Source organism: Sciurus vulgaris (assembly GCF_902686455.1).
Source record: "Sciurus vulgaris genome assembly, chromosome: 5".
Taxonomy (NCBI): domain Eukaryota; kingdom Metazoa; phylum Chordata; class Mammalia; order Rodentia; family Sciuridae; genus Sciurus; species Sciurus vulgaris.
The window spans coordinates 166,647,767-166,671,897 of NC_136465.1; the positions used below are offsets into that span (position 1 = coordinate 166,647,767).

The window sequence follows — 24,131 nt, forward strand, 5'->3', positions numbered from 1 at the left end:
AACACAGATTCCAGGACCGGCCCACGTCCCGGTCCCCTCGTCGCCCTCCAGGTCAGGAGTCTGAGGCACGTTCTGGAAGCAGAAGGCAGGCCTGGAGCAGAAACCGAGAAGGAAAGGAAGCGGGGGCGTGGGGAGGGCAGTGCTGGCCCTCAAGGTCACTTCAGTGGGCGCGAGAAGGAACGCCAGGAGCAGTGGTCCAGAAAATGAAAGCCGGCGACGGTGGCCCAGAGGCAGAGAGAGAAGTGAGTGGGAGAACTGAGACGGAAGCTGTGAGAAATGGCATTCTTTGGCCATTTCTTGATTTCTGTATTAAGTTCTGGAATTACCCAGAGGGGGAAAAGGCAAAGGCGTCCTGGCCAAAAACTGATCCCAGGTTTTAAAGTGAAATGAGATGTCTGCCCTTCAGGGAAGATGAGTGCTGTCCGTTTCAGACCGGCGCCCTGAAGAGCCCTTGAGGAGGCTCAGCCACCTCTCAGAGCGTATGAGTGTCCCGTGGCTGCTGTAACAAGTAGAGTGGCCTAGAACAATATAATGTATCGCCTATCGTTCTAGAGGCCGGGAGCCCAGCATGGGTCTCACTGAGCTAAAACCAAGGCCCTGGGGACAACGCTCCCTGCCTCTTCCAGCTTCCTCATTCCACAGCGTGGGGTCTTTCCCATCCCCATGCCAGCCATGGCTGGTACAGCCTTTCCCACACCTCATGGCTCTGACACTGAGTCCCCTGCCCACCTCCTCCACAGTCAGGAACCCTGTGATCACACCAAGCCCACCTGGATGACCCAGGACAACCTCCTGGCTGAGGGTCAGCTGATTAGCAACCTTAATTCCATTCATTCCTTTGATTCCCCTTGTATGTAACATAACATATTCACAGGTCCTGGGGAGCAGGATGTGAATATCTTTGGAGACCAATGTTCTTCCGACAGCACAGTAATAGGAATGTAGAGTTATATTCCAGTTCTTTTCAAATTGGTAATTCATGCCTGCACCCAGAGGTAGCTTTCAGTTATCCAGAAATGGGGTTCGACCAAGTCTGTGTGACCTCAGAAGAGTTACTTACCCTCTCTGGGCTTCTGTTTTATCTCTAAGATAGTTGGACTATAGACTGATGAGGGACCGTCATCTCGTGCTTAGACTCTGGCACATAGTTTACTCTCCGGAAGCGCTTGTGACTGAGTGGGGAGGGATGCCTCCGGCCTCCGAGCTTTTAAGGCTTGTGATTTCACGACTCACTGGTTCTCAGTAACAACGGAGGGCAAACTTTCAAAATGCTTCATCACATCTGTTGAGAAATGCGCCCCGCCCCCCGCCGCCCCCAGGAGAAAAGCGTGTCGTTTTTCTCTGTAGCAGGGCTTTGTCCTGGAAGACGTTCGATTACACACACGCACACGCGTGAAACTGCAAAAACTGGACGGATGGGCAACTGTGCATGCGTGTGTGTGTGCGTGGACACGTGTGTACACGGGAGGGGGCTGTGTACACGCGCGTGACTTTGTACCAACTTCAGGTAGTACAAATACCCATCTATGCCACGCCTGGGCTCCACGATGGAAGGGTTTCTCCACTATCAGCTCATCAACTTGACCTAGCGCTTGCTGCGCTAGGGCCTTGGGTGAGGGCCCCAGTGCATGCGGACCGCCCTCCCCGCATGCAGTGAGCGCCTGCTCCGCCCCAGGCCCCGCCCAGCTCCCCTTCCCTCCAGGTTACCTGGCAGGTGCGCCCCGCCCACCGCAGGGTGCCTTCCTCTGCTTTGAACTATATCATCTTGCAGGTGCTTGCAGGCCCCTGGGCCAAGGATGCCTCCGGATATCTGCTCCATCCTAACACTCCGCTGAGCAGTCTCCAGTATCTGACTTCCAGTCATTAGCACAGTGCCTAACTTGGCAAATGAGGCCCACACTCGTCCGCCGTGTGGCCCTGGGCAGGTCCTCGAGGCTCTGGACTGTTCCTCCCGCCCTGTCCAGACCACAGGACTGCACGGGCCAGCCTCCTCCACCCCTTGCACCTGAGGATTCACTATTGCGTTTGGATTTTAGTGCTCAGGTGGGCTCCTGATGCAGGCACCCACAGGTGTGCCCAGAGCAGCCCGGCTCAGGAACAGCTCTCATCTGGCCGCCTCTCCCCCGTCCCAGCTCCCACCTCCTGTCACCCTGATGGCAGCGACCCAACCCGGATCACTTCTCTGCCTCCATAGGAACCTTTAAGTGCCTCTTCATTGGTTTCAGAATAAAGTCCAGACTTTATAACTTGCCTTATGTTATGGTTTAGATGTGGCGTCCCCCAAAAGCTCACCTCTGAGACAATGCAAGAAGGTTTGGAGGAGAAATCATGGGGTTATAGCCTTGACCTAATGGGTGAACGAAACCCTGGCAGGATTCACTGAGTGGTAACTGAGGCAGGTGGGTGTGGCTGGAGGAGGCAGGGTTGGGGGCGTGGCTTTGGGTGTACATTTTGTATCTGGAGAGTGGCATCTCTGCTTCCTGATGGTGATGTGAGCTGCTTCCCTCTGCCACACTCTTCCTCCATGATGTTCTACCTGACCTTGACTCCTGAGGAATGGAGCCTGCTGTCTGTGGATTAAAACCACTGAAACCAGGAGCCCCAAATAAACTTTTCCTCCTCCAAAGTTGTTCAGATTGGGTCTTTTAGTCACAGTAGCAAAAAAGCTGACTAAAATACCTTAAGAGTCCTTTCCAGCCTTGGCCCCCATTTGAGAGAGTCTAGGGCAGCTCACGGAAGAGGGTGGCATTTGAGTTGAGGAACAGGAAGGGCAGATCCCTGTAGAAGTGCTGGCAGAGGAGGGAGGTGGGAGGTTACATCCAGGAAAGAGGAGCTCAGTCAGTTTGGAAGGAAACTCGGTTGGACAGCTAGGTTAGCTAAAGGTCACAAAAGCCCTTATGTCCTGGTTAAGAGGTTTCAATGTTGTCCTCTAGGCAATAGGGAGCCATTGAAGGTTGTTGATGTGGGAGAGAGGGGTCATGGGCTTATAGCTTTGCTCTAGGCAGGAAAAGGCACTTAAAATCACAGAGAATTCAATCCTGGAGCTGCCATATAAGTGACCACAATCCCAGGGGTTTAAAGCAACCTCCTACCCTCTCACATTCTGGAAGCCAGAAGCTGAGCTGGTGGTATTGGTTCCCACTGGAGCCTGTGGGGGAGAATCTGAGGCGCTAGTCTCCCAGCCACAGGGAGTGCCCACCCTCCTTGACCTGCGGGTACTCTCCACTCCGGTTGCTGCTCCATCTGCACATGGCCTCCTCTGGGCATCTGTCCCCAGTCTCCCTCTGCCCTGCTTGTGCAAGGAAGAGTGTCGCTGAATCTCACTCTGGATCCTGAATCCCAGATGAGCTCCTTCTGAGATTCTTAGCCTCATGACATCCACGAAGACCTCTCTCCAAATGTCACCTTCCTGTGTCTTTGGGGGCCCGTCATTCAGTCCACTGCAGGGGGTTCTGACCATTGTCCAGGCCATGTCCACACTGAGAGATCCGACTCATGGGATCAAGTGGGCTGAGCTCCCAACACGGGCAGCAGGCCCTGCAGCCCCGGATCTTTGGTTCTGGTCTGCGGATGGGAATGTGGTGGCCCGGGGCCAGGTATGGTGAGGAGGCGTAGGGGAGCAGCTGCAGCTTGGGTTAACTCAGGTTCTCCGCCTGTCCACGCTGGGGTCACTGTGGAGAAGGTTGAGAAGACACCAGCACCTGGGTCCTGGTCCAGCGGTTCTGGCTTGTGTGGCCTGGGGTGGGGCCGGGATGGGTGCTTGGTAAACCCCCCACCATGTTCCCCGCCATCTCAATAGGGAGCAATTCTGCACTGCAGGGTGAAGCACCCTCCCCAGAAGTATTACAGTGGTTTGTGACCCTCAAAAGCCCCACAGCACATAAAGGTGTATACTGTGTTTGTGGCATTGAAATTTCAACAGGTGGGGTCTTTTAAAACAGTATATTAAAAGAACACAGTTAGACCATCAGGTGAGAAGGTGATTCCTATGGAAAACAGAGTTTCTTGCTCACAGTTCCTAAGGGAGGGTCTATAGGGAAGCACCAGGGTCCTGAGATGCAGGGGGAGCTGGGGAGGGGGCTGCGGGCAAAAGCCCTGCCGGTGTTCAGGCATGAGTGAGAGCAGCAGGATAAGCAGGCTTAGAACGGGCTGCTTTGAATGCTTTCAGCAGGCTCCAAGGCCGAGGCTGCCGCTAGTTGTCTGGGATCCAGCCCTGGAGAGATCAGAGCAGGTTGGAAGTGGCCCCAGTGGAGAGCCCACAGAGCAGCTGGTGTGGGCTGGGTTGGGTGGTCTGCGTTGGAAACATGAGCTCCCTGCCAATGGTTCACTCTCTCTGAGAATTGGCTAACAGTGGGAGGGGCGGCCAGGCCCCAGATGTCAAAGCACCACAATATGGAAGTAAAAGATACAGGGTGAGGGTGGAGGGTGGGAAAGAGATGCCCAGAAGCCTTCTCGGGAAGGCAGGGGAAATAATAATAAAAAGCTGAGCATCCTACTTACGTCTGGGCTCTTTCGCGTTTTCCTGGATCTAAGCCTTAGCACAGGCCCCTCCCCAGGAGCGTCCTTATCCACACACCCAGCCCGACAGGACTTCACCAGGGCTCTGCGCTCTCTCCCCTGGGGCCAGGGCCTCCTTGAAAGTGCAGTCCCTTTTAACAGCAGCAACAAATGAGAATTTAGAGTCCTCTTGTGGTTCTTTTGCTCTATAATCAGCTGCTGAATTTGGTCTAATGGGATTCTAATGTTTTTAAAAGCCAATTTAGTAATCTTTGTATTTTCGATGGATTGTGAAAGGCCTATTAGTTATTTATATCTGCATACACATGCACGGCTGCAAATGGCAGAGTTATGCTTTTATGTGCCATTAACATCTATACCGTGTTAACAGCAGCATTTAGCCAACTCTTACAAGGCTGTAGACACACAGACACACACACACACACACACACACACACACACACACACTCCCTGTGGTCAGCCATAGGGTATTTCAACTTATTTAACATTCTAGTGAATAGTTCCCTACCATATCATATCATATCAAATAAGTATTAAGTCTATAGTCGCCAGGCTGTTTAATTAAAGATAATCAGTCTTTGAAGATTTAGAATACAATTAAATATACTTAACACTAAAGCATGGTTGAATGTGATTTAATCTTTTGTGGGTGAGTCAGGATCTTGCAGGCCTTGGGGGCCTTCGTGATGAATAGAAATAATCCGCTTGCTCTGCAGAAGTTCTGCTGGAAAGAATTTCCAGCCAGAAGCCTGCCAGGTGTACACACTTCCGCTCTAGAGGGTATCCCGGCTTTACCTGGAAATGGTTTCTAGAGATCCCGGGGACCGACAAATCTGAGAATGTTTGTCCTTGGCATAAAGTGCTTCTGACAGCTGGTGTGAAATCTCTCCATTTTTTCAGCCCCCTTCAGTTGCTGTAGCAGGCAGGAATCCGTGGCGGGGTGCGTCCTCCAGCCCCTGCGAGTCTCTTTCCCACACAGCGCCGCCCAGGACTCATTCGCTAGTTTAGCTTGTGTCTATTAAAGAAGCCTCCGCGAGACCCCATCCAATTGGACAGTTGGTGGCAACAGGAAAATGTCCCAGCCTCAGTTTGTTGCAGGGAACGTGATGTATGATCAAATAATGAGAATGGGAGATTTTTTAAGTGGTCATAGAAATCCTATCCCCTCCCATAGCTCCTCACTGCCTCCCTTCCTAATGTGTCCACCTTTGCCAACTGACCTCTTCAGATATTCAGTGAATCAGAATTAAAATTGATCTGGGAAAGAAAGAGCTAAAGAGAGCCGCAGACTAGCCGCAGACTAGTCAGGACCAGCACTGATTTTAAACCATTTATGAAGCTTCGATAATTAAACTGTTTGGTTCTGGCACAGAATGAACTAGATCTGTGGGATTTAAAAAAAAAAAAAGAAAGAAAGAAAGAAAGATGTAGCTCACTGTATCTGGAGACAGAGTTGCTAAAGTGGAACTGTTTTAAATCAGTGGGGGGAAGATGCGTTATTCAGCAAGTGTTGACACAATTGATTCCTCACTTGGACAAAACGAAAACTCGATCCCTACCTCACTCCAGTCAGAGTATAATTTAATATTAATAGTGAGACTAAAATTATCAATTATTAATATTAAAATAAAATTATCAAATATTTAATATTAAAATCCATGGTTGATTTTTAAAATCGTCTTAGATAAAGGAAGGGCTTTCTACATATAACCTTGGATGCAGAACCTGTAGAGAGAAAGAGCGATGCATTTGTCTGCATGGAATGAAAAGGTTTCTATGTGAAAAAAATAGTTACATACTCAAAAGGCAGATGATAACCTGGAAAAACTTATGTGCGTGACACATGCCAGGAAAAGGGCTGATTTCCTTAATGTAGAAAGGACTTTTATAAATGAGGAAGAATTTGATATGTCCATAGAAACCTGGGTTAAAAAAATACAGAAACAGTTCACAAAGGGAAACGATGGTGATAACCCTGAAAATTTGTCTGTAATTATCTGAAATCCAATTAAATTAGAAGCATTCTCCAGCTCTCACCTTGGTGAGGGTGTGGTTTCAGACAGGCTTTTTATCTACGGTATGTCAATAGTGGTGCGGTTATTTGTGTGATCCTGTGATGGCGGCTGGTCCCTCCAGCTAGATTTTGAACTCCACCAGGACAGGTCTCACTCCTTGATCCTCACAGAACCTGCACACCGTTTGGACTTAATAAATACGCGTTGTGTCAGCGAATGAACGTGTGAATGGGATTAATGGAAAGTTCTAGAATCTTACACAAAAAACTGATAACAGTGAAACCAGGTGAAGGGGCAGAGAAGGAGGTTGCTTTCGGTTTACCGTCTTACCCCCTCCTACACCGTTGACGTTCTCGAAGTGGACATGTGCAACTTTATAATTCACGAACGAACGTCACAGATGGGAGTCGGGTGGGGAGGGGGAGACCTGGGATGTGAGGAGACCCAACTTGTGACTAGCCCGGGTTCTCCCACACGTTGGCGGGAAAGGAGAGGGTCAGTCTGGGATGGAAGCCATCAGAGAGTGCTGAGCCGGGCAACAGAGCCAGCCGGGTGGGCTGCTCACCACAGCCCAGGACTGGCCGAGTGTGGAGGCAGAAGCAGAAAGGGAATAGGAAGCCAGAAGGTTAAGTCTGAGAACTCTGCTGAGCCGAAAGGAGCCCCAGGCCGCATTCTCCGCCCAGGAGGTCCGGCAGGCAGAGAAGGAATGCTGTGCACTGCTTTGCTCTGCACTGGCCGAAGGCCTGAGCAGAGAGCGCTGCTCGCCGCCTCTGTTGAGTGTGGGCACCTCGGCTGGTCGCTGGGGCCAGAGCACCAGCAGTGAGTGCAGACCTCATGGAGGCATGAAATGAGGCTCCCAGGGGACTCAACTGCCCTCCCCACCATGATGTAGAAGCCCCTCCTTGATCCAGCCCTGAGCACCTCTTTGGGATTCCCTTCAACTCACGCCCAGCCTCAGCCAACCTCTCACAGTCTCCGCATGCATCAGATTTTTGCCTCCGTGCCTTAACTCTTGCTGCTCCTGCAAGAGTTAAGTCTTCCCGTGACCCCCTCTCCCTCCACCATCCAGGTCAGCTGATCCAGGAAGGCTGCCTGACACCCCCCCAGACTTCCCTGCCAGCACCCGCAGTGCTCATGACCTAGTGTACCCATCCCACTGGACTGTGAGTCTCTTAAGGGCAGGGTGTGTCTTAACTTTTCATTAAAGTTCCAAATAGATTGTGTGGGGCAGATGGATGGGAACACAGAGAAAGACGACAGGGTGGATGGCTGGATGAGTGACTCGACGAACAGAAGCCCAGCTCCGTGACGGCAGCTATTTCATTTTTTTCCTGCTGTATTCCTGTTGTGCAGCACAATGCGTAGCACGTGGTAGGTGCTCAAAATAGTTCAATGAATTAAAGGATGACCAGTTGCATGGAGGGATGATTGATGGCTGGGTGATTGATGGATGAGTGGGCAGATGGATGGATGGATGGATGATGGATGGATCAATGGGTGGGTGGATGGTTGGATGATGAATGGATAGGTGGATGATGGATGGATTGGTGGATGGATGGTGAATAAATTAATGGATGGTGGATGGTATGGACATATCAATTAAAGAATTTGGATTGCAGATATTTAAGAAGAGGCTGCATACCCACCTTGATACAGAGCAAGAGAGCCTTCATTGTCTGAAAATCTGCTTTGTTGTTTTACCCTACTCGGTTCCCAGTGGGTTCATTGAAATGCCAAAGACTATTTCTCAACCTAAATGACTCTAGCACATAATTTCCCTGTCAGTCACGCCCCAAACTGGGTTTTGTCCCATGGCATGACACTGCGTGCCCACAAGTTTCACTTCTGTGTACACGGCAAGGAAGGTGCGTTTCAGAGAACTTCCAAAGGGCACAGCTACTCCTGGGAGCCAGATGGTCTCCAAAATCTGCCCAACCTCTGACTTTTCCACAGCTACCCAAGACCGAGCTGAAGGTATTCAATGACGTTCCGTCACTGGGGGCTCTGAACCTCCTCGGTGTGAGGAGTTAGAGCCTGAAGCAGGTGCCCACAAGTTATTCCAGACCCGGGGCCTCCCCACTGCCGACGTGAGCGAGGAAACTGAGTCTCTCTTCTGTCTTAAACCCCTACAGGATGGATGTAGAGGAGGACTCCATGGGAAATAGTGGGGACGATAGAATAAAGACAGAACCAGGGAGAGAAGGGGGCAGGGCAGAGGAGGGAAGCAGCCATCTTGTAAGGATGCCTAGCAGTGGCCCCTTGTGACAGGGGAAGGAACATTTGCCACTGGGACTCACAAGATGAGGGTCTGCATCATGGAGGTGAGGAGCAGGGAGCAGCTCCAGGAGATGACCCACAGGTGTCTCCAGTTGAACTGGTCTTTTCCCAAACCCAACCCTCTTGCTGGAAGCAGTAAACCTGTATCGTCAATTGCATTGGTCGGAAACCTTGGAATTATTCTTGCCTGCCTGCCTTTTTCCCACATCTACCCCAGTTAGCAAATCCATTGGCCCCACCTTCCCTTTACACCCAGAATCATCGTTTGGCTGACTCTGCTCTGACCACTCTGGTCAGCCGGGTCACGCGCTCAGCCTGTTCAACCTGCCAGCTGTGCAGCCCTCCGAAAACTGCTCTCCATAGCCTCCCCCCTCAGAGTCCTCCCAGGGCTCCCGGCCCCTCAGTCAAAGCCAGAGCTCTGCAGTCACCCGCGAGGCCCCACCCAGCCTGCCCTGGGCACCTGTCAGGCCTCGCCACCTGCTGGCACTCCCCTCAACTTCCTCTGCTCCTTTCTCTGTCCAGCCAAGAACATTCCCCCATGGCCTTCACCCTTCCTGTCCCCTCTGATGGCCTGAGCCTCCCCCAGGACAGGCAGTGCCTGACCTACACCCTCACTTCCTTCAGGTCTCTCTCCGGCCCTGTCCGACACTTCCCATCCTTCCTGCCTGCTCACTTTCCTCCCGGCACTGACCACAAACAGCTATGTCGTCTAATTATGTGTTTAGAATAGGCATTTGGAGCTGGGGGTACAGAAGCACATGTCTATAATCCCGGCTCCACTGGAGGCTGAGGCAGGATGATTGCGAATCCGAGGCCCAGCTCAGCAAAGCAGTGAGACCCTGACTCAATATCTGAAAGAGGGCTGGGCTGTAGCTCAGTAGTAGAGCCCTTGCCCAGCATTGCAATCCCCAGTACCACACACACACGTTTAGAACACAGCACCCAAGATGGCAAGCATTTCCCGTATTTGTCTGCTGGCTCCCCAGGACCTAGAACTGTGCCTGAGCACCTAGTAGGTGCTCAGCTAATACTTACCGAGCGGATGAATGAGCAGAGCTTTTCACCCTTCACTTCTCTGTGGTCCTCTAACTGTTTTCTAAGTTCTGCTCTCAGTACCAGAGCCACAGTGTCATCCCACTGTCCCTGTCCCACACCCTCTGCCTTCAAAACAGCATAGTTCCCACTGTGCATCTCAGGGCTCATACCCCTGCCCCAGATCTTAACCCACTCCCCTCACTCCTGAGCTGACCACGAGGAAAAGCCTCTGGCTCATCTGGGAAAGAAAGCATGTGGGGTCACCTTGGGCCACTTCTTCCTTGGTGACCCTGTTCTACCTTGTCCCTGCCCCTCTCTGTCTCTCTGTGCTCAGCAACCACACTGAGTACCCCTGTCTCAGGATCCCCCTGTCTGGACTCGTAGCTTCCTAAAAACAGGCTGCAGCTTCTCAGAGTCTCTGGCTGGTCCAAAGTGACATTCAGGCTGGCCTGGGTGGATAAGCGTGAACTTGCTGGGCACCCGGCACAGATGGAGCTAATCGGGGCTGGAGACAGTGGGTGGGAGAAAGAAATGGAGCTCGTCGGTACAAACCACCATCTGGGGCTGTGAAAGGGAAGAGAGCCGAACATGGTGGCGGGAGGTGAAGGTTTAGGTATTAGGTCCAAAGCCTTGGGGCTCAGAGCCAGGGTCCTCCTTGACCCTCCTGCCCCTGAGTTCAGCTTCTCCCTCCTCTGCACCTTCTCCTCCAGTCACTTCCCTATATGCAGAGCATAGACCTCTGGGCCTTTGTTCTTCCCTGGAATGTCCTTCCTGAATATAATAATAATAATAGTTAATATTTATCAAGCTCTTTATAGAGACCAAGCTTTGCGAGCTCATGCAATCTTCCTGAGGCCCTAGGAGGCGATGGGTGACTGTTCCCATAGTACCAGCCAGGAGGCCTGGGGGCACGCCGAGGTGGTACCCTGGTAGCCGGCCTCGCTGTGGTGCAGCCCAGGCCTCCGGACTTCAGAACCCACGCTCCGCCCACTCTGCTCTGCAGCAGCTGCTTCCTGAGGTCCCAGCCCGCAGTGGACTCACCCAGGAAGCACCCCTAAGCCTCCTCGGCCGCACAGTGAGACCCCACAGGACTCACAAGCACCTCTGCTCTGCACTTCCCTCCAGGTACTTCCCTGATGGTGGCCTGGATCCCCAGCCACCCAGGAGCTTGGAGGACAGGTGTGTCCCGTGGGCTCTGTCCACGTGTGTGGCTGAGTGAGGGAAGCCCAGGCACCTTCCTGCTCTTTCCGAAGGTCAGCACACTATTCCTCCTGTGTGCTTCAGCTCCACCTCTGCCCTCGAGCCCGATTCTGGAAGTGCCCCTCTGTTCTTCCTCCAGCTCTCTTCTTTTGGTGGTTCAGCATGAAACTCCCCAAGAACATTCCTGGCACATAATTTGTTTGGGGGGAAACACGGTCTGGGCGCATCCTAATTGGAGTAGTCTTGCTTCTCATAGACAAATGGGTTCGCCAAGTCAGCCCTGAATTTATTTCTTGCTGCCAAGTCTCTTAAAATAGAAAGGGGTTTCCAAGGGAGTCGTGCAAGCATTTAAAAAAACTGATAATTTCCTATCTTGTTTCTTAATAAATTTAACAGTAAAAGAAGGCCTTCTGGCACTGTCTGGGTTATTGAATTCCTAAATCTTGAGCTTCAGAGAACTTCATTTACTCAGATTATTAGCAAACATTTATCGACCCCCTTCTCTGTGCCAGGTTGTCTATATATATTATCCCCTTACAGCCTCCCAGCCACGCCAGGAGGCAGATAGCATCCACTTATAGAGGGAGGAGCGGGCTCAGAGCAGCCAAGTCAAAGCCCTGGACGCCCCACTGGAAGAAGGCGAGGGGGCGTCTGCACCTGGCCAGCTGGTCTTTTGCCTATTCAAGGGCTGCTCTGTGTCCAGATTGAGCCTCATCCAGCAGCAGGATGGGAGGATGCCACGCCCAGCTGCTGCTTCCTGGTTGCTACAGGTGACACTAGTGCCGAACCCTCCCCTTTAAATTTTGCGGGATCTTAAGACCAAGTAGCGCGTGGCAGGCAGGACTTAATGGAGTCTGTTCTCTTGCAGCCAGAGACAGACACTGCAGAGCCCAAAGCTGGGTCCAGAGTACCAAGGCTCACATGGTCAGCCCTCCCAGCACAGGATGACACAGTCACCTCCCGTTGCTACACCTTAACCCCCTCCGCGTGCGCGCGCACACACACACACACACACACACACACACACACACACAGGGACAGGTAAACCGTTGGTTGCTTACAGTAAGTGCCAGGACAGGCAGGACATTTGCAAATAATATATAATAATAAAATATCAAGTGGAGGCAAATGCTGTGAATAGAAAATCAGAATTCCAACCCAGGTAATTTGAACTCAGAGATTTGTTCTCATCTTTTACCTTTTACTGTCTCCCCAAAATATTTGGTTCCCTACCCTTTAGTGCGGCTGGGAGGATTAAAATCAAATCGAATTGAAATGTCTAAAGCATTCGCCACGGTGACCTGCTCAATAGAAGTTAGGGGGTCTCCACCTCCTCCATCACCACTGTCGATGTCATTGCAGAGGGTCCAGCGGATGGATGCTGTTGGCTGTCCTGCTTGGTTTTCTTCTTAAGGGCATATGGCATCCCTGTCCCCCAGGACCAGTGGACTGGAGAGAGAGGGCAGGGTATTAAATTGGCCAGGGGGGCCATCCTGTGCTCGGGGGAGCGGGGAGACGGGAGGAGAAAGGCACGCTGGCCTCATCAGGACGGCAGACCAGGTGTGGTTTGTCTCAGGTCCCACCCAAAGCAGTGGTCCTTGTGTTTTAGGTTCTGAATGACCTCCCCGAAAATTGTCATGTCCCTAGTTGCATGAGATTTTGGAAAGATGACCTGCAAAGCTGTTTGAATCCAGATTTTAAATGCAAAAAGCTGCACATCTGTGGGAACAGGGTAGGTGTAGGCTGAGGCTTTAAGTTTAATTATCACAACAAACCCCGGGAGGTGGGTCCTTTAACCCCTCCCTGCAGGTAGCAAAGCTGACTGGAGGGGGAGGAAGAGGAAGTTGTTGTCTGGGTTGAGCAAGGGGCCATAGCTGGATGGGTGCTCAGCTCAGTCAAGGTCAAAGTTATGGTCATACCCAGCCCCCTCTCCCCTGCTGCAGGCCGGGCCCAGAGCAGTGCGGCCTCTTGTGGGTGAAAATGTAGGCGCTCAGAGGCACAGCTGGTCATTCTTCAGGACCTGTGATAGATGCTGTCGAGAATGGGAATCAACTCTCTCTTTAGTCAAATGCTCGACACGCCTGGATTAATAGGATTTCAGGGAGAAATGACTTTGCAAGCTCCCTGGATCCTGGTTTTAGACCCAAAGTCATATTCGAGCCTCAGCTCCCTCTGTCTTTAAACCTAGGTCTTAATCACCAGGGCATGGCTGTCCCTGGCTGCCAAAATGGGAATTGATGAGCAGCCCAAAGCTCAGGCCTGCTTCTGACACTGAAATATGACACCAGGCCTTCCCATTCACCTAGAGGGTTTTTTTCACAAAAAAATAATGAATAAATGACTTCAGCTGATGTGTAGACACCATATAGAGTCCTCAAAAAGAAGAGAAACCCCTTGTATATAATCTTTGCATAGTAGATCAAGTTTAGATTTCCCAAATCTCTGTAATGTAGCTCTTGAAGCTTCTTTGAATAATTATATTCTCAAATTTAAATAGCATAGCCCTTATTCCTCCTTAGAGGAATAAGTTGGAATAAGAGGAATAAGTTGCGAGGGAAATTGTTTATCCGTGTGCTAAACCATAAAGTAGTCCAAAACTGGGCTTGCACGCATTGGCTGATTTCATCTCAGTTAACATGTGTGAATAACCTACTTTTTGCTGAGCACATGCAGAATCCTCTCATGTCTCATTTAATTCCCTTGCCCTACCCCACCCCCGCAGCCTGGGAGAAAGACTGGCCATTACCAATAGCCCCATTTCACAGCAGAGGAAACTGAGCTCTGCCCGGAAAGCTTCCCTGAGCTGCCCAGAGTCAACACAGGACGGGGCAGAGTGAGACTGAAGCTTTGGGTTTCAGACTCCAAGTCGCATCTGTGTCTCATCCAACGTATGAAGTAACGTCACAACTTCCCGCAAACAATGCAAATATTGAGAAAGCGATTCTTTGAGAACACGTGAGTCATATGTCCCATTAATCCACAGCTGCCTCCTGGGGCTCCTTTGCTGACTCTCTGACACGCCTTTTCCCTAACGTGGAGGGCCTTGTTACCCTGAAACTTGGGTCACTTGCCATGGGTGACGGCGATCCTGCGCTTGGGGCAGTGAGTTCCTCAGGGGTGGAAGCCCCTGAATTGGAGTTAGAGAACTCAGGGGTGTCAGGTGAGAGCCTGGCCCACCATCCATTGCCATGGCAACGGCTGCATGTCTCAGCAGGCGAACACACAGGCGGTGACTGGGAGCAGCCCTCTGGGGCCACTGGGAGGATGACAGGGCTGAGGGAGTGGCAGGGTGGCCTTGTGAGGTGAGGTGGGCGTTTCTGTGAAGGGCTCGTCTTCCCTGAAAGCAGCCCCAGCCTGTGTCCAGTCAACGGTGAAACTGAACGGACCAGGTACTGCCAGGCTGTCCGCTGGCTCCAACCGTGATTTCCAAACTGCTTTTATGACCCATTCGCCGGTCGTGAAATGATTGTGGGGGCTGCAGCCAGCCAGCGCGTTTTATTGATAAGACAGGAGAAGAGGTCGGTAAGACGAAAAAGGGAAAAAGGGAGAAACTGAGGCTTTCTCACATGTACTGTGTCAGTGTTATTTTCCACAAAAATTTTTTTCATGTATATGTGTGTGTATGCATGTGTGTGTGTACATGTGTGCGTACATGTGTATGTGTGTGTGTTTGTGTGTGTGTACATGCGTGTGTGTGTGTGTGTGTGTGTCTGTACTGGGCTGTGATACAAAACATTTAGTCACATTCAGGTTTGAAAAGTAAATGGTTGGAGGAGAATCTTAGAAAGAAATCTAAACCTATTTCCCAGTGATACCATTGAAAAAATCTAATGTTCATTCGTATCATTTATCCATTATTATTAGTCATCAATATTATTCAACCATGAAGAAGAATAAAATCATGGCATTTGCAGGTACATGGATGGAGCTGGAGAATATCATGCTAAGTGAAATAAGCCACTCTCAAAACACCAAAGTCCGAATGTTTTCCCTGATAGGTGGATGATGATACATAATGGGGTGGGATGGTGGGGGTGAGAGAAGAATGGAGGAACTTTGGATTACGTGGAGCGAAATGAGAGGGGGGGTGGGGTATGAAAGGCGGTGGACTGAGACAGACGACATCACCCTGTGTACATGAGTGATCACACAAATGGTGTGAATCTACACCGTGCACAACCATAGAAAGCAGAAGTTGTACCCCATCAGTGTACAATGAATCAAAATGCAATCTGTAAAAATAAAATAATGATAATAGTAATAATAAGCCACCCGGTACATGGCCTTTCCCACTGTCTCGGCCTCCTTTAGGGATGAAGCGAAACCACTGTGGACAAAGTAAGCGACTCCATTCAGCTGCCGCCACTGGGGGCAGCAGGCCAGAGGAGCTGTGTGGCAGATCACCTGACAAGACGCCCACCTTCTAGAGCGGGGTGGGCTCAGGGTGAAGAGTGAAGAGGGACCACTGGCCTTTGCCTTCCGCCTCCCCGGCTCTGCCAGTTGGTTTAAATCAAGTGCCAAAGCGTATCGATACTTAGGCCCGTGGCTGTGTCTGTTGGCCTTCACCAGAGCAATGGTGACTAGCAATGCGTCAACGTACCGACATGCTTAATTGGCAGTGCCAGTCTTATGCGTTCATTGAGTTTATAAAGACCTTGGTTTTCTGCTGCTTCTGCATCACCAAACTGCTGCAGGGTTAGCAACTCAGTTCAACCAATGCTTCCTATTTACAGACCATGGCTGATTCTTTGGATCCCTGATAAGACAGCACCTCATTCCTAATTTGTCATAGGGTTCTATGGTCATGTACCTAACAGTATCTCTCCTTCACTCAGACTGGCATCCCTGAGAACAAAGATGATGTGTACTCTGCCCCGTCTCTGTCCCTAAGGCAGTGCGGTGTCAGCCTTATTCATCATGTCCTTTGTGACTAGGGCTTAGTAACAGTATCTGTTAGCTTTCACCATAACAATGGTGAGTAAGAAAGAGCCCCTGTCTCAGTGGCATCTGGGGCAGCTCGAAGCCGCCAGTCACTCCTGGATCTCCTGCATGTATCTCTCACTCTCGGACCAGCAGGCTAGTCAGGGCATGTTTTCTCATGGCAAAGGCAGAGAGAAAGTAGAGAGTGCTTTTTGGGTCTTTGAGTCCATCAATCAAGGAATCGAGGTCAAAGGTCCAGGAGCAAGAAGCACATGCTTCCTTGGGGTAGCAAAGGAAGAGGGAATATTTGAGGAATCTACGCAAGCAAGACCTCGGGTTCTCGATAAATATTTAGAGAATGGGAAAGAAGGGAAGAGTCTAGGGATTCCCTGGGGTGTTCACAGCACAGGTTACCAAAGTTCCCGGGGACTTGTCTGCCTCCCAACATAGAGTCTTCAGAGAGAGCCAGAAGCCTGTCCCATGGACCACAGCTCAGCCACCCAGTTATGTTTGCTGGGCAAACTCTCAGAAACCACTGCCAGCAGTGACTGCCCCCAGGATGCTCAGGGCCTGCAGCTTCCTCTAGGACGGAGGACGGGGCAGTGACCACAGAGTTCACAGGCAGCATCTCCAGTGGACAGAATCCCTTCCAGGTGCCTGGGGAGGGTTCTATTTCTTGGAAATGTGGGCCTCAAGTCACATGCCCACCTGGTTGTTAAGATCAGTAGTCAGGCCTTTGAGGGGATCTTTGAAACCAGTTGGACGCCACGTCTAAAAGGGGTCCCGGGCATGAGTTCCCTTGTTGGCTCGCTCCTCAGTACAACCCTGTGGCGGCTGCAGTTCTGTCCCCTCCCCTGGTGACCTGAGGAGTAACCGCCGTCTTCCTTTCACTGTCTCCTTCTGGCTGCAGGGGTGCTGTGCCTGCCAGACAGCCTGAACCTGCACAGAGACCCGCAGCGGCCCAGCAAGCCGGGGGAGCTGCCCATGTTCAGCCAGTCGGAGCTGAGGACCATCGAGCAGTCCCTGCTGGCCACCCGCGTGGGCAGCATCGCGGAGCTGAGTAAGTGACGCTGCCACCACGTTCCCTCCCTGTGCCCAGTGGGACGCCATTCACCATGCCCGCCCTTTGGGGCGCTTGCTGCTTTGTGACCAGGACTGTTATTGATGATATTAATGCAGTGGGAAGGGGAGGTTCCTGGAGCCGGGGGGCTGGGGAGCTGACCGCTAGTCAAGGTCGAGTTGCTGACCTCTGAGCCTCATTTCCCTTTTCTATAAAATACAAGAAATAATGGTTCCCAGGCTGGAGTTTGCGGTGGCAATGCCGTGCGTGAATGGAAGCCCATCAGGCGCCTGGCCCGGGCCCGGGCACGCAGGCGCATGGCGGTCTCTGCTGGGGCCACTCACTGTCCATCTCCACACTGGATCCTTGAGGCGCATGTCAGATGACTCTTCTATGTCCCGAGTCCTGCACGGACCCGTCTGACCCAGAGGAAAAGCCAAAGTTCACAGTGGCTCCCAGCGTCCCTCTCACACACTCATCTCCCTCTACTGTTTCTCTGACACCTTCTTGTCCTTGAACATCGCAGGCACAGCTGGGGACCTGTGCACCTGTGTCCCCTCGGCCTGACGCTCCCCTCCAGACAGCCACGCCCGGCTCCCTCATGACCCTCCAGTTCCACCCAAGTGTTGGCTCCTCAGTGAGGCAGCCCTGGCCACCCCATTTAAAACTGTAACCCCGAGGGCTCAGGCTGACACAGCCAAAGGCCACCGCAGGCAGCTGGCCCAGAAACGTCTACCTCCCACAGTTCTGGAGGCTCCAAGTTCAAGGTCAAGGAGGGGAGCAGTCAGCTCCCGGTGAGGGCCTGCAGGTGGCCGCCTTCTCACATGGCAGGGAGGGGCACAGAGGGGAAGGGGGGGTCTGCCTCTTCTTATAAGACCACTCACCCCACCTGGGCCCCACCCCCACCTTGTGTCCATCACACGGGCTGAGGCCTCAGCAGGAATTCGGGGAGGACACACACGCCGTCAGAGCCACCCTGTCCCCCTTCCCCGCTGAACTGTTGCGGTCAGCAGTTGCCATCCGATGACAGTTTATATATTCTTCGGGGTTGAATTGAGACCCTATTCACTGAGACACAGAGGTTCACCTATGTAGGCAAGTCCCTCATTTTTCCTGTGTTTTGTGCAACCATGACCAGCGTCAGTTTAGGACATTTGCATCACCGAACCAGAATCCCAGTCACCAATGGTGGTCACTCACGTCCCCTCTCCCCTAGGCACACTGTGTATTTTACTTTCTTGTTTTTAATCATCTCTTACTTATAGCCTCTGTTCTCCCTAACAGTAGGAGCATTTGATGTATTCACTGATATAACACCAGCACCAAGAATACTATCCGGCACATAGTAGGCCTTCAGGAAGTCTGAAGGAAAGAGGGAGGGAGGGAGGGAGGGAGGAAGGAAGGAAGGAAGGAAGGAAGGAAGGGCGAGCTGGCCAGAAAAGTAGAAAACAGAGACAGAAAGGTAGAAAGAAGGAAGGAACAGCCAAGGCTGAGGTGTCCCAAGTTCAAGGAATAATCTGTCATGCTTGTGCACCAAATTCAGGGTTGTGCTAAGTCTGACCAACCAGAGGAAAATGGCACTGTATCTACTTATGATCCAACTGATCGTCAAAAGGAATTTGCTATTTCAGTTCCTGATGGAATCAGAGCAGTGATCTCAGAAATGGTGGAATTAGGCTGAAGTCGGAGTTGGTACTGCAACTCCAGCAAATCCTGAACTATGAAGAGATTCAGGACCCAGGGGAAATCCCTGCCCACCCAGGACAGGCAGCTTCTACAGGCCGTGGTCTGCCCCTCTAGCGAGGGGCGTCCACTGCAGACCCTGAAGCCACGAGCTGCCTCCCTCCCGTCAGCGTGGTCCAGCTGTCAGAAATGCGATTGCTCAGACATTGGGGCTGCATACCCCCTTGGAATCTGGTAAAGCCAGGGACCCTGACTCAGAATATCTTTAAATGCACACTGAACATAGGATTACAAAGGAGGCCAGGGTTAAAATTCAGTTATCCCAATTTCTTAAATCTCAATTGTGGTAGTCATGCTGGGCTTTGATTGACATGTGAAGTCACAAGCGGTGGCCCAGGTCTGATGACCCCATGACTTTGAGGCACCAATGTGTGTAGATGCCATTCTGAGGTATCCACAAGCGGACTGGGAAGAGGGAACTCTGCCCCCAGGGTGTGCGGATGCCATGTCCCTGGGAGACATTGCTAGAAGAGGAAAGGCCGACCATCTGGGGCTTCGCTCATTTCCAGGACGTGACCATGACCCTGGAAGTGTAGAATCTGGCTGCAGACTGGGGACTTGGCTGCGTGGGTGCTGCCAGGGATGAGGCCCCTGTACCAGGTGGCCCCCAGACACTGCCTCCACCCCCATGTGTCAAAGATTAGTCCTGGGATAGCTCAAAGACCCCTCCCAGCCTCAGGCACCCGAGGGACCCTGCCTAATTCTGGTGCCTTCCTCAAAGAAAGGACCTGCTGACCCAACCTACATTCCCCTGAGCAGGCAGCCCACAGGCCGACCCGCTGCTGAATTGTCTTTAGGGATAATTTGCTCTGTAAATCAAACCCCGCCATCACGGAGTGTTGACTCTCACGTGGGAGTCGCTGGCTCACAGGTGGGTGTGGTCAGTTGTGACTGGGTTCCCTACATTCGTCAGGTCAGCTCGGAGGTCGTGTGCAGAAGCACCAGGGTAAGCCATCAGGTGGACAGAAGGGGATCACCTGGCCTCATTCCAGATCTGCCTGTAGTCTGGACTGGCTGGCTCTGTGGCCCGAGTCACACAGACTTGCTCTCTGTGTAGAGACAGCTGTTCTTCATTTGCAAAGGCGACCCTGCTGGGCTGGGTGCAGAAGCTACGTTTTTGCAGCCCAGATGACGTGGAGAAGGGTCTTCAGCAGGAAACCTCGCCTGCCAGGGTCCAGAGCAGACCCCTTCTCAACAGGTGACCAGCAGGTGGTGTTCACTGACCTCGCGGCAACGGCCCCTGTGTTCTCCTTATCCCCCTTATCCCATAAGGGGCGGAGGGAAGTCCAGCAGATGCCTCCACTCGACCCCAACCATCAGGGTGTGGGCAGGGGCTATGCCTGTCCACCTGGGGGACCTGCCGTTCACTCCATAGGGAGCATGGTGGATTCCGTGCTCTGATCTAAATTGGAGATGGGACCGTTCCCAAGGGATAGGGGCTCCAGCCCTGCACGGGCTCTCTCCTGTAACCCCTGCCCAGTTCTCAGGGCACTCTGACAACCTGGGACGGCCTTGATCCAGCGGAACGCGGTCACCCCCTTTTACCCAGGCTGCTTTGGTGCTGCCATTTGGATCTGAATGTCCCCTGGAGGCTCCTGCCCTGAAGACTCCGTCTCCAGCCTGTGGCCTCCTTGAGCTGAGCAGCCTCCTCCACCCCAGGCTCCTGCTGTGACTCTCTGTGCACCACAGGCCCCAAGCAGTGGTGCCAAGCCACCATGAACGGAAACTCTGAGATGCAAGCCAAAATAAATCCTTTCTCCCGATAAGCTGATTATCTCAGGGATTTTGTCACCGTGATGGAAAGCTGACCGACATCCCCAGCTTAGGGTGACAGTATTTCCATTTCTGGGACACTCCCTGGGTGCCATCCCAGATAGCTTTATTCCTGTTGCACGGATGGGAAAAACTGAGACTTAGGAAAGATCCGCGCCTTGCCCGAGGCTCCCCGGCCAGGAAGTGGCAGTCCTGACTCATCTTCTCTGTCGCCTCTGCCCTGCGGTGCCCAAAGCCACTTTGCATTCTGAGCGCCCGGCGCATCAGCCACAGCTCGGGCAGCAGCGCTGAATGTCAAGTGAGTGACCTGAAGCGAACTCATCTGAGGACCCGCCCGGAGGAGGTGCTCCCAGTGAGCAGGACTCAGGCGAAACCCGTCGGAGGAAAGGTTTCCCACTGGGCTTTCGAACTCGGGACCTCGGGCATGTTCTAAAACGTGGAGGGGACGCTCCATCGGGACACCGGGAGGTCCTCAGTGGACACGGCCTGGGAGTCGCGTGGCCTGAACCCTGGGAGCTTCACGAGGTGCTGGACCCCATGGTTGCCCTCAGCATCTGGGCAGTGCTGACTTCCTTCCCTGAACCCAGGAGCAAGGCTGGAGGGGGCAGGGGGCCCTGTTTCCCGGCCAGGCCTCGCAGAAGCAGGGGACCTGGCTCCGCTCGCTTTGGGATGAGCTCATCTCGACCTTCGGTCCCCTCCACCTCTGTTTCTGTGTCCCCGAGACCTCGTCTTGGCTGTTCTGCCTGTCACCCCAGTCTCGCCCCAAGCGCCCAGTTAAGCCCCCGTCTGAAAATCTAATCACAGCATTTGCTTCTGCTGTTCCGATAAGTGAGAGTTGTGTCGTGAAGTGCCTCTCGCTGATGTCTTTCCCCACTACAGTGTGAACCCGGAGTCCCCCTCAGTCAGGCAATCAGAACAGGGCCATTAACTTACACCTGAATTAAGAGGTTTCCAGGTTGTCTTAGTGTCTCTCAGGGGACAAAAACCACTAGCTAGAAACAGTCCTTCTAGCTCAGATAAGGGGTTCTCTCTGCATGTTTGAAATGTGTGCGGGCCCTTTTCTGAGTCCTGCTGCCTCTGGCCCTGGGTGTACCTGTGACCTTCTCAGGCGGCAAGGTGGTCACTGGCCTCTTGATAATTCTTGAATTTGTACTCATGCTTCTACCACAGGGCCTTGGCACTCGCTGCTCCCTAGTCCTGGAAAGCCTTCCTCTGATATGCACAAGGTTCCTCCCTCACTTCATCCAAATCTCAACCACAATGTCACTTCAGAGAGGCATTTCTGTGACCACACCACCCACTAACCCCTCCGCATCCATCTCTGTACCTTCTTCCTGCTTTAATTTTCTTCTTAGGACCCGTGACCACCCTGACACACTATGTATTTGATTATTTTCTGAGTCCCCCCCACCAGACTGTAGCCCCAATGCCTAGAACAATGTCTGGCACACAGTAGGACTCAATATATATTTGATAAATGACTGAATGAGTGAACGGATGGCCAGCTTCCCACTGAATCCAGAGATTGATTCTGCTGTTCCACATCTGCTCCTCCATCCCTCCTTCTCCATGGGGACAAATTTCTCATCAGTTGGTACCTAATGACCTGGAATATACATAGTACTATCTCTTCCTTCCTTCTTTTTCTTTTTCAAGGGGAAAGATTTGAATGAGGCAAGCTGAACAGCATTTTATGACTCTGGAGAACATCTCAGTGATCACCTGTGCTGTGTGACGTGGGGCAAGTGACTTGATCACTCTGATTCTCAGTGTTACCTCTGTGAAAAGAGGGTGGCCATACTTGCCTGGTCCAGGATGTGGGAGGTCTGAGGAACATATTATAGCAGGTGGTGGTTAACCGGAGTGAAATGAAGATTCGGGAAGGAAGTGAAGGTGATGCCTCAGCATGGGTTGGGGCAGAAGGAACCCCCTTTGAAATGCGTGAGCCTTTGCCCAGGGCAGTCACACCTGGCACACAGGAGTGACAGCTTCTTGGTGGCTGCTTAGAGTAGCATCAGGGATGATCACAGGTGACACACAGAACATTTTTTAATTTTAATTGCTATGTATATTTTATAAGTACCAGAAAAATATTGGTTTTCCATTGTGGCCCTGATAGGAAGTTTCCTGTGTAAATAAATTCATTCATGTGAATGAATGAACCAATTTAAAGCAAAATATTAAGTAAATAAATTGTATGAGCCACACACAGATAGGAGCGATATCAGTGGTGAGTCCCAAGCGGCTGACATTTGGGAAACATGATTATCGGTAGACTGATTTCCAAGTAGGCTCCTCGGCCCAAATTCCAGCTTCCCAAGCTCAGAGAAGCGAGTGACAAATGGATTTGTCGTTTGGAGCCCATGAAGCTGGCAGAGGAGCCAGCAGACAGCACATGGAGAGAGCAGGGTTTGAAGAGCAGTGAGTGATGGTAGCAGGCCCTCTGCCAGCCCATCTCCCACGGCCAGTCCTGCTAGGAGACAGCCTTGGGGTCTCTGACCCAAGTACTCTGCTGCTGCTGATGGTGGTGGTGGTGATTATCAGGGAAATGACAGTAATGGTAGTGATGGAGATGGTGGTGATGGTGGTGATGATGGAGATGATGGAGATGGTGGTGATGATAGTGATGATGGAGATGATGGAGATGATGGTGATGATGGTGATGATGGAGATGGTGGTGATGATGGTGATGATGGAGATGGTGGTGATGATGGAGATGATGGTTATGATGGACATGATGGAGATGGTGGTGATGATGGAAATGATGGTGTTGATGGACATGATGGAGATGGTGGTGTTAATGGAGATGATGGTGATGATGGAGATGATGGTGGTGATGATGGAGATGGGGGTGATGATGGAGATGATGATGGAGATCATGGTGATGATGGTGATGATGGAGATGATGGTGATGATGGAGATGATGATGGAGATCATGGTGATGATGGTGATGATGGAGATGATGGTGATGATGGAGATGATGGTGATGATGGAGATGGTGGAGATGATGGAGATGATGGAGATGATGGAGATGATGATGGTGATGATGATGATGGTGGTGATGATGGTGATGATGATGATGGTGGTGATGATGGAGATGATGGAGATGGTGGTGATGATGGTAATGTTGGAGATGATGGTTATGATGGAGATGATGGAGATGATGGTGATGATGATGGTGGTGGTGATGATGGAGATAATGGAGATGGTGGTGATGATGGAGATGATGGAGATGATGGTGATGATGGAGATGATGGAGATGATGATGGTGATGATGATGATGATGGAAATGATGGAGATGGTGGAGATGATGGAGATGATGGAGATGACAGTGATGATGGAGATGATGGAGATGGTAGTGATGATGGAGATGATGGAGATGATGGTGAGGATGGAGATGGTGGTGATGATGGAGATGATGGAGATGATGGTGATGGTGGTGAGGATGGAGATGGTGGTGATGATGGAGATGATGATGGTGATGATGATGATGGTGGTGATGAGGGAGATGGTGGAGATGATGGAGATGGTGGTAATGTTGGAGATGATGGTAATGATGGAGATGATGGAGATGGTGGTGATGGTGGTGA

The 24,131-nt window shown here is 51.8% G+C and overlaps 1 protein-coding gene across 2 annotated transcripts in view; it reads left to right on the top strand.

Moving 5' to 3' along the window:
* Positions 1 to 24,131, top strand: part of ABTB3 (ankyrin repeat and BTB domain containing 3) — a 269,393-nt gene that overhangs the window by 144,138 nt on the left and 101,124 nt on the right. For both annotated transcript variants that reach the window (XM_079143083.1, XM_079143084.1), the window contains exon 2: positions 16,876 to 17,025. In XM_079143083.1, coding sequence (XP_078999209.1) covers positions 16,876 to 17,025 — 150 coding nt within the window. The remainder of the gene's footprint in view (positions 1 to 16,875; positions 17,026 to 24,131) is intronic.